Source organism: Ammospiza nelsoni, chromosome 2, assembly GCF_027579445.1.
Source record: "Ammospiza nelsoni isolate bAmmNel1 chromosome 2, bAmmNel1.pri, whole genome shotgun sequence".
NCBI classification, from domain to species: Eukaryota; Metazoa; Chordata; class Aves; order Passeriformes; family Passerellidae; genus Ammospiza; species Ammospiza nelsoni.
The window spans coordinates 610920-620876 of NC_080634.1; the positions used below are offsets into that span (position 1 = coordinate 610920).

A 9957-nucleotide genomic window follows, 5' to 3' on the forward strand; every position below is an offset into this window, starting at 1 on the left:
TAAACGAAACGAAACAAACAAAACGAAACAAACCAAAGCATACCAAAGCAAAACGAACAAAAAACTCCCAACAAAACAGAACAAAATCCCAGGAAAGGGGGAAAAGCCCACAAAGGCCGCATTGTGGTGGGGAGGGAAGAAAATGGCGGCGGCTCCCGTCCCGGGGAAGGGGAACACAAAGGGGGCACCCAGCACCTCGGGCTAAACACAGGGAACCTGTGGATTTATGGCGGCGTCCCCTCGTCACTGCAGACGATGCCGCTGGATCTCCGGTCCTTCCTACGGTTGGCTCGGCTGGGCCGAGTTTGGGGCCGGGCCGGGCCGGCCCCTCCCGTCCCCGGCCGATGCTCCTCCCGCCGGCTCTGCGATCTTGGGCCAAAACCGAACCCAACAGCTCGGGGAAAAAATAAAAAAAAAAACGGCCGAAGGATTGCTGGATTGCTCCCACAGTCTCCTAGGCCAGGGAAAGGAAAAAGAAACCCGAAGCCAACCGTGCTGGCGAGGCTAGCAAAGCCCAGGCTCGCTCAGCGGGCTGAGGGAGGGAGCTCGGTCCGCACACCCCGCGGAGCAGCGGGCAGGGAGGCAGCGGGAAGGGCCGCGGGGGGACCCGGGAATCCCTGGGGCTCCCCGTCACCATCGCTGGGCACGGAGCGAGGGCCAGGAAATAGGGAACTACAGCGGGTATCGCTGGGCTCAGAGCGAGGATCAGGGAATAGGAAACTCGCCGGGACGATGGGGCTGGCTGGAAGGAGTTGCCTTCTCCCGGAGACTGGATTTAGGCATTCCAAAACAGATAGGAGCCGCAGGGATAGGGTTTGGCACCACAGAACAGACTCCGGTTTATAAAAGACTTTATTTCCACCCAGTTTGGCTGTGGTTGAGCAAACGCCCCTCCTGATCGTGCCCTGCTCTGCTGCTGCCCCCTTCTCTCCCTTACTCTGCCCTTGGGGAGATGCTGAGATGCTGTGCTGGGGTGGCTTTGCCACCTGCGGATGTCACATCAGATGTCACATCTGTGGTCCCAGGGCGGCTCAGTCCTGAGGGTCAGCGCTGCACGGCCGCCGGAACTCCTGCCCATGCTCATGGATCCACTTATTGGCCACTGGAAGGGACAAGGACAAGGACACCCATGTGTGTTCCCTTCCCTTGGCACCTTTCTCTAATCTTGTGCTGGTATCGGGGAACTTTCCCCCTGTTGTCCAGGGTATTTGTGCATTCCCAGCCCCTCTTGCCTCCCCGTTGGTGGAGCTGTCCCTCCAGCCCCGTGTCACCCTGGGGTGAGCCCTGGTAGCATCTCTCACCCCACTTGTCCCCGGCCAGGACGGGGCAGCCGGCGTGGAGGGTGTCCCCGTCACCATTCCCGTTCCTCCGCAGGTTCCACCAGAAAAGGGCTGCATTCTGTGGAGCAGAGATGGGTTTGGTACCCCAAAACGGAGCTGGGATGCCCAAGAGTGAATTTTGGCACCCCAATACAGATTAGGGAGCCTGGGGTTGGGGCTTGGCATCAGGAGAGGCTTGACCACAACTCCCTGAAGGAGCTGGGATACAGAGGGCAGCACCCTCCCTTCCCTGCTCCCAGCGGTTCCACACGAGCCCTCACCTTGACCACGGGCACGCTGAAGTTGGCATAGATGAAAGCAGTGGAGCCTCCAGCCTCCACTGCACTCAGCTGGAAAAAGAGCAAAAATAGGAGCCTTGGTCCCCCCTTCCCTGTGGTGCTCCTTTGCACAGGGAAACTGAGGCACAAAACCTCCGTTGGGCCCCAGCTCTGTTCCCCACTTTGGCACAGCACAAGCTCCTGAACACTCCACAGATGTTGGCACTTCCCACGCACTCCAGTGTTTTAGGGCTGCCCTCACCCATCCCATCCCCTGAGGGCCAAGCCAGGCTCATCCCTCCAGGCCTGGAAATGGGGGGGGACTCACGTAGATCATGATTGTGGCGATCCTGTTGCCCGACTTCATTCTGTACAGGGGGCTCTTCATGGACTGCTCCAGGATGGGAGGTGGGCATGGTCAGTGCTGCCCTGACACAGCTCAGCCAGAGGCCCCTCACACCCCAGCAGCGCCAAGCTGTTCCCCCACAGAAAATCCCTCTTCTCCCTTCTCTCTCCCTCCCCAGGGATACCCCAGGCACCCACCCAGGGATCAGCATCCTGGGACCATCCATCCCACCCCTGCCAGGGGCCATGCCAGGGTGCATCACTAGGAACATCTCAGGGAATAACCTTGGGATCGCCATGGGGACACCCCCGGGGACATTCGGGGCCTTCCCTTGGGCACCATCCCAGCAGCACCATCAGGAGCATCCCAGGGCCCATGTCCAGGAATGTCCCAGGGCCCACCCCTGAGTCCACCCCAGGAGTCCCCCTGGGTGTCCCCCCGGCGCCCCCAGCTCCCTGACCGTGGCATGGTCGAAGTGTGGCTCGTAGTGGCCTCCCAGGCCGTAGTTGACCACCTGCAGGTGCTCGGCGTAGGGCGGCCGCAGGTCCAGGCCCGTGAGGGCGGCCATGCGCCGCTCCAGGGCCTGCACCACGGGGTCGGCCGTGTCCTTCAGCCACGCGCTGTGGGACACCTCACATCAGCCCCCCAATTAATGTGGGGCTGGGCTTCACCCGCAGGGCACTGCTGGAGGAGCCAGGCCTCCCAGCACGGCCATGCTGCCACCCCAGAGGTGGCCATGGAGGATGAGGGAGGGAGGCCGCTACCTCTTGCTTATCCGGTACTCTGCTTTCTGCTGCTTCTCCCCAGAGGCCACCACGGATCTCTGCAGCTGAGGGACACATGGGGGACGCATGTTGCCACACATGGGGACCCTCACACCAAGCAGGGGCCGTGGTGGGTTTGTGGCAGCTGGTTGTCCCACCCCAAGGTGTCTCACTGGGGTGAGGGAAGCAGTGGCAGCAGGTGGAGTCACCAAGTCAGGCCTGGTTGGGAAGTTGTTTAGGTGCATTTGGACCTGGTTTCTTCCAAAAAGTCTTTTGGGGGACTCAAAAGACTCGCATGGAACTGGGGTCATCATCCCCAGGGTCTCATCTAATCCTAGAGTGGTTTGGGTTGGGAGGGGCCTTCCAAGATCATCCCATTCCATGACCTGCCATAGGCAGGGACACCTTCATCTAGACAAGGTTGTTCCAAGCCCCGTCCCATCTGAACTCCCTGGAGGAGGCTTTGGCCTTAAAACCCCTCCTGTCTCTGCATTCACCCTGGGTCATGATCTCCTGCTGCAGGAAAGGGACATCCCTGGGGACAGGGAGGGCTCACCCAGGGCCCTGCCAACCCCTTGATAGTCTCAGCCTCAGCGTCGGTGATGAAATCGTGGTACAGAGCCACGTGGGGCTGGGTCCGGACCATCTCCTTCTTGGCGGGCTGCAGGAGCAGGAAGGGGCTGCCGTTGGTCTCGTAGGAGCAGCCGAGGTGCAGGAGCTGCTCTGGGGCTGCCTGGGGGGGAAGAGGACCAAGGAGGGCGTGAGAGGGGACTCCAGAGGTGCTGTGGGACCCCAGCAGCCCTGCCAGTCCCACCTGTGCCCTGGGGCGCTGGCACAGCTCCTCGTAGGCGTCACGGCTCTGCAGGAGGGTGCTGTTGGGGCGCTGCAGGGGCCTGGTGCCTGTCCCTGTCCCCGTCTCCAGCAGCTTCTTGTACTTGGCTACATTCCTGGACACCCTTTGGTTTCTGGGATCTGCTGGGGAGGTGGTGTCACCCAGAGGGCAGCACCCCCATCAACCCCCTTCCCTGGAGAATTACCCCAGATGGGGGCAAGAAAAGGGTGAGGGAGGCTGTTGCCATGCAGAGGTGATGGGGACATCCCAAAATCTTTTCCCTTTTCCTGCTGCATCCAGGGTTGTCCCACATACCGTAGCGGAGGAACTCCCTGGAGAGGCTCAAGGCGTGCGAGATGTTTCCAGCCTGGGTGGGGGAGTGGAGACCCCATCAGCATCCATCCTCCCGCCCCTGGTTTGGCTCTGCCGGACACTGGGCATGGGGAGGGGACTCGTGGCTGTACCATGAAGTAGGAGAAGGCCAGATGGTCCAGAGCATCCTCCAGGCTGCTCCGGTCCTCCAGGTTCCAGCTGCCGTAGGAGAGGCGGAAGAGTCTGACAGCCTCCTCCAGCCACACAATGGAGTGGTAATAGTCACCTGTGTCATAGGCCACCTGCGGGGCAGCACATCACCTGCACCTGCCAGCTGGGCCATCCCGTCCCGTCCCATCCCATCCCTTCCTTTCGCGTTCCATCCCCACCTCAATCTCCATCCCTGTTTGCACCTGTGCTTCCATCCCACCCCATGGGAAGAAACCCCCGAGCCCATCCCTGTGGAGGCAGCACCCCAGCAGGCTGGGGAGGCTTTGTGGGGGCCGTGGGGCTCTCCCTGACCTTTCCCACGTGGAAGCAGTCGTCGGCAGAGAGGGGGGCGCGCCGGCCGGGGCTGTAGAGGGGCGGCTGCCCGGCTCTCTGGAACACGCCACTGGCCAGGCCCTTGACGCTCAGGGCGTACACGTCCTGCAGCCTCATCAGCGCCCGGGCCGCCCCCTCCAGGTCCTCGGCTCCAGGCAGCTCCTGCTCCATCTCCCTGAGCCCAGCATGGAGCTCTGCAGGGGGGGAAAGACATGGGGGGATAAATGAAATGATGAGGTGCAGTCACCCTTATCAGCTCTTTTCCCTGGGGACTCCACATCCTGCTCCTCCATCCCATCGACCCTTCCCCTCCACATGTTCCACCCTTCCATCTGTTCTCCTGCTCCTCCATCCTCTCCCCACCACCTGCCCAGGTGACAGAGGGGACACGAGGCCGGGCATCCTCCCCTGGGTGGGTACCCTGGGTGTTCCTAGCGGCCTCGTCGTTGTAGATGACGTTGGGCCAGTCCGAGTGGAGGCGCTTGATGAGGCTGAAGGCCAGCAAGGGGTTGTCCACCGAGGCCTCGGGGTCCTGGTGCAGTGCCTGGACCTTCTCATAGAACCTGCAAGGCACCCACGGGAGGACACTTTGGTGTTCCTTGGTGCTGACACCCCTATTGCTGGGCAGCTTTGCCTCAGTGTCCACTTTGGCCGAGCCAGAGCTGAGGGACTGTGTGACCCAGCCCAAAAATTGGGTCTGTGGGCATGGTCCGTGCCTTGGGCATGCTGTGATGCAGATCCCCATGGCTGGGGGCCACGTCCCCCTCCTGGGGCACAGCCGGGGGAAGGGGGCCTGAGCCATGTCCAGTCTCAGCTTCCCGTCCTCCCACCACCCTCTTATTTAGTGCCACCCCCCAAAACTGGGAGCTTTGGGGGAGGTGGGGATGGGCTAACCCCTCCTGGCAGCCAGGGAACCACGCACGCCTGGGGCCGGGCCGGGATGCGCGGCTGGGGGGCCGCGGCTGCGGTCGGGGTGCCGGTACCTGCGGAGGAGGCGCAGGCGGGAGCTCTCGTCGCGCAGGTAGGAGCGGAGCCGGCGGAGCAGGCGGCGCTCGGCGCCCAGCGCTGCCCGCACGCTCAGCATCGCGGAGAAGGTCTCGGCCGGGGCGGGGGGCGGCAGCAGCGCCAGCAGCGCCCCCAGCACCCCCAGCGCCCCCAGTGCCCCCAGCGCCCCCAGGGCTCCGAGAACGCCCGGCACCTCCCGTGCCCCAGAGCGCGCCGAATCCCGAGCGCTCCAAGTCCCTCCAGTCCCAGCACCGTTCCCAGTCTCCCCAGTACCTCCAGCGCCCCTACTCCCAGCAGTAACCCCACAGCTCCAGCAGTGCCCCCCGCACCCCCGGTGCCAGCCGCGCCCCGAGCCCCAGCGCCCGCATCCGGCCGCCGCCGCCGCCGGGAGAAGCGGGGGAAAAGGGGCGGAGAGGCTCCGCCTTTGGGGGGAAAAGGGGTGGGGGGCCCCGGATCCGCCACGCTGGCTGGGAGGGCGGTGTGGGGCTGCTCCCCGGTCTGCTTGTCCCTGTCCCCATTCCAGTCTGCCCCTCTGTCCCTACCCTGCTTGTCCCCCTCTCGTCTGTCCCCGTCCTGCCCCAGCCTCATCCTGCCTGTCCCTGCCCCTCTCCCCGTTCTCTCCTGGCCCCATCCTGCTCTGTCCTCGGCTTCATCCTGCCTGCCCGCTCCTGTCTGTTCCCATTTTGCCTTCTGTCCTTACCTGGCCCCATCCTGCCTGTCCCCATTCCATCTTGGCCCCATCCTGCCCGTCCCTGCCCACATCCTGCCTGTGCCCGTCTCGATTTGATCTTCTGCCCATCCTGTCTGCCCCCCTCCCGCCTCTCCGAGCACAGAACAGCACCAGGATGGAGTGGGAGGTGCCGTGCTTGGGGCCATCCCGCATCTTTTTGGGGCAGGGCCAGCGCCGTTGGGATCTTCCCTGTATGGACTGGATTTCACGTGTTTTGGGAGAATTTTATTTGACAGCAGCACGGGGATGTGAGGTCTCTGTCACTGTCGGGATGCTACAAGCTGTTCCCTATGGAGCAGAACGAAACACTCCCCAACATTCTCTCCCCTTGCCCCCAATCAAGATTCGAGCGCTTTGCCCAGGGGGCCAGGAGAAACTCAGTCTAAAGCAGTCAAGTGAAGGAAGCAGCATAAAAAATGGTAAAAACTGGGAATCCTCTGCCACCTGCAGGAACACAGGAACTGGAATATTTTAAACTAAACCAAGATTCCTGGGTTCTTTTTCCTTGGGGAATCAGCTGCTCTTGCTGGCACCTTCTGCTTTTCAGCTGCTACCAGGTGAAAAATGCTGATTTTTGGAGGAGCAGCGGCATTTGGTGTGCTGTGCTGGCATCCCCCTTGGCCAAGCCAGAGCAGATCCTCCCTCCACTGCCGCAGGTCACCGACAACATCTGACGGGTGATTAAAAGACATAATTAAATAAAAGGTACACGATGTGTACAGGATGCGGTGTCCTGGTGAGGTCTCGGCACTGCCGAGCGCTCAGGAGCGGCCGCGCTGACAAACACGGGTCTATTTTAGGAAGCCTTGAGCTCCTGCTCGCCGGAGGGCTCCAGGGTGAAGAGGCAGAAGGCGATTTCCTCGCAGGCGCTGCTGGCGCCGCACTCGAACAAGCAGCCGAAGAGGCCGCCGGGGCACACGGCCAGGTCGGAGTAGCCGGCCGGCCCGGCGTGCAGCAGCCAGGGCCGCCGCCAGCCCGCCCCGTCCGGCGGCGAGGGGTTCACGTAGAGGCCCAGGTCGCGGCGGCGGTGCCGGTCGGTGGGGTGCGAGTAGAGCAGCCAGGAGGGCGCCCCGGCGGCGGCGGAGCGGGCGAAGCTGACCACGCTGCCCTGGCAGCCCCGCGGCGGCTCGCCCAGGGCCGCGCACGGCGCCGCCCGCTCGAAGCGCAGCCCGCGGTCGGTGCTGAGCGCCACGGCCCGGCAGCCCCGCGGCGCCCGGGCGCTGCAGTACAGCACGGGCGGCCCGGGGCCGCGGATCTCCGCCACCTGGCACTCGCCCGTCCGCTCGCCGCCCAGCAGCGCGCCCTTGTGCCAGCGGCGCCCGCCGTCGTCGCTGTAGAAGACGAACGAGTGCTGGCGGGTGAAGCAGGGCAGCCGCAGGGCCCCGCACAGGCAGCCGTGCACGTAGTAGGTGTAGGCGGGCACCACCAGGCGCCCCGAGTCCAGCTGCACGCCGTGGCCCGGCCCCACGGCGAAGGTGGCCCAGCGGGACAGGTCGGCGCCGATGGCCTCGTCCGTCACGTCCCGCAGCGCGCTCCAGCCGCGGCCGCCGTCCGCGCTGCTGGCCAGGCAGAGGCGGGCGGCGCTGCAGCCGCTCCAGATCTGGCGCCGCTCAGTCCTGCCCTGCTCCACGCAGATGCAGAAAAGGAAGACGGTGCCGCTCCTGGCGTCGTAGAGGGGACAGGGGCTCATGGTGCGGTGGCCGGGCAGCGCCAGCGCCGACAGCTCCTCCGTGGGACCCCACTGCCGGCAGGAAGGAGAAGGGGCTCAGCCTCGGGAGCCCCCCGGCATCGCGCCCACCTCGGGCTCCTGCAGCCCGCGGCGTTTACCTTGACCGAGGAGCCGTGCCGGCGGCCCCGCCGCAGCACCAGGTACTTGGCATCCTCGTCCCGGGCCGAGGAGCGCTTCTCGGCAAAGGCCAGGAAGGAATCATCCGGGGGCACGTAGAGCAGGGCCGGGATGCGGTAGGTGACCCCACCTGCCTGTCGGAACAGCGTCTCCGGAGGGAAAATGTGTGAGGATCCTGGCGGTGATGGCAGCGGTGGGGGGCTCTCCCCGCCATCCCCCTGCTGCTGGAAGGGTGGGACAGTCAGATGTAAAGGGTTAAATCCCGGCAAAGGAGGGGGTGGCCCGTAAGAGAGGGATAGGGATGAATGCTCACCTTGAGGCAGGTGGTGGCCTGGGACATGGTGCCGCCCTGAGGTTCCCCGTGGGACCTGATCAGGGTGGGAGAGTGGGGTGAGAGCAGAGCCCCTCGGTGCGGTCACACCCGCGCTCCTGCCCGTCTGTGCCGCTCCCCTGTGCCGCACAGCCTCCCCTGCTTCACCACGGTACCGCCTCCCGCTGCTCCCGAGGGCTGAGCGCCCCGTGCCCCGCACCGGGACCCCCGGGCTGCCACCGCCTTAAGCTCCCCCAGCGGCACTGGCCCGGAGTCCCTGTGCCCGTGCACCCCTTCATTCCCGTGGCCCCTCGCACACCCCTCCTGCCTGGATCCCACCGGCACCCCCCGTGTCCCTGCCCCGGCCCACAGCACAAACCCCCTGCAATATGTCCAGACCCCCCGTGACAGACCCCCCCCGCCCCCCCTCCGTGCATCCCCCCAGTGACAGACCCCCCCTCCGTGCAGCCCCCTGCACCATGTCCTGACCCCCGTCAGGCCCCGATCGCCTCCATCCACCTGCAGCACCCAGATTCTCCCCGTGTACCCCCCGACACCCCCAAGCCCGCTCCCCTACACCCCGGTGCCCCCCCAGTCCCAGTCCCAATGCCCTGCACCCCCCTGCACCTCGCAAGCACCGAGCCCCCATCCCCTCCGGGCCGCGGCCCCCGCACTCCTGCATCCCCCGCATCCCCGCAGACCCCGCTCCTGCCGCCGCCGCCGCCGCCGTGTCGGGACCGTCCCGCTCCGGCCCTGCCCGCATCCCGCATCCCCGCAGACCCCGCAGACCCCGCTCCTGCCGCTGCCGCCGCGCCGCGGCCGCCCCGCTCCGCCTCTTCCTGCAGCTCCCGCGGCCGGGGGGCCGGGTCAGGCGCTCGGCGGGCGGGGATGCAGCTGCCGGGATCCGGAGCCTGGCGCCGGCGGGCAGCAGAGGCCGTACCTGTGCAGGTGTGAGCAGGTGATGCGCTCCTCGCTGCTGGAATGGGCGGGTGGAACGGTGGGATACCAGGAGGAGATTGATGGGGGAGCGGCTGCCGAGGAGCCCCGGCCCTCTCCCCCGGAGCAGGCGGAGGGAGCCGGGAGAGGGATGGAGGCAGGATCCCGCCCGGGATGCCAGGAGAGTCCCCTGCCCCTTGCGGGACAGGCGTGGCCAGGGAGGGCCGGAAAACCAGCGAGGTCCGTCTGGGGGCTCCGAGGTTAGGCAGCCAGGCCCAACCAGCTCTGCAAGATAAAAAGAGGAGCCGCCCTCATCCTGTGGCACCTGGGGATGAGGTTCAGGTGACAAGACTGTGGCGGTGCCACGGGAATGCCAGGATTCTTCCAGCCCTGAGGATTTTGTGAACTGGGATTCCCTCCCTAAGCGTGAAACACCCCAGAGATGCTCCAGGACACGTTTGATGTCTGTTCTTCCCTTTTATTGAAAAAACAACCCAAAAAACCCTCTTTTTTAAAAAATGTCAGTTTATAGAAGGGACGCGTGAACGGGAGACGCCAGAAGGGAACTGCAGGACAGACAGACAGACACAGCTTGGAAAATCTTTTACACTTTCTGAGAAGCTTTGTGGCTGAGCACACAGAAGTAGCATATTTGATTCTCCCCCCCAACACATAAAAGGATTTTATATAAAACAATCCTCTACCCCTCCTTAGATAAATACAAAAATAAAGCAAA

The 9957-nt window shown here is 64.4% G+C and overlaps 2 protein-coding genes across 2 annotated transcripts; both read right to left on the minus strand.

Annotated features, from left to right (window-relative positions):
* Nucleotides 1-913: 913 nt before the first annotated feature.
* On the minus strand, nucleotides 914-6198 carry P4HA3 (prolyl 4-hydroxylase subunit alpha 3). The gene is made up of 15 exons (XM_059492414.1): nucleotides 6100-6198; nucleotides 5729-5821; nucleotides 5378-5592; nucleotides 4815-4957; nucleotides 4374-4588; nucleotides 4004-4153; nucleotides 3855-3906; nucleotides 3522-3679; nucleotides 3264-3440; nucleotides 2708-2772; nucleotides 2404-2563; nucleotides 1926-1988; nucleotides 1601-1669; nucleotides 1302-1398; nucleotides 914-1102 (listed from the first exon to the last, which is right to left on the minus strand). Exons 1-15 carry the CDS (start codon nucleotides 6196-6198, stop codon nucleotides 1032-1034), a joined length of 1827 nt encoding a protein of 608 aa, XP_059348397.1. The 3' UTR covers nucleotides 914-1031.
* A 134-nt stretch (nucleotides 6199-6332) lies between these two features.
* Nucleotides 6333-8439, minus strand: NEU3 (neuraminidase 3). The gene is made up of 3 exons (XM_059466351.1): nucleotides 8289-8439; nucleotides 7957-8196; nucleotides 6333-7870 (listed from the first exon to the last, which is right to left on the minus strand). The coding sequence occupies exons 1-3, from the start codon at nucleotides 8313-8315 to the stop codon at nucleotides 6926-6928; spliced, it is 1212 nt and encodes a 403-aa protein (XP_059322334.1). The 5' UTR covers nucleotides 8316-8439; the 3' UTR covers nucleotides 6333-6925.
* Nucleotides 8440-9957: the final 1518 nt, after the last annotated feature.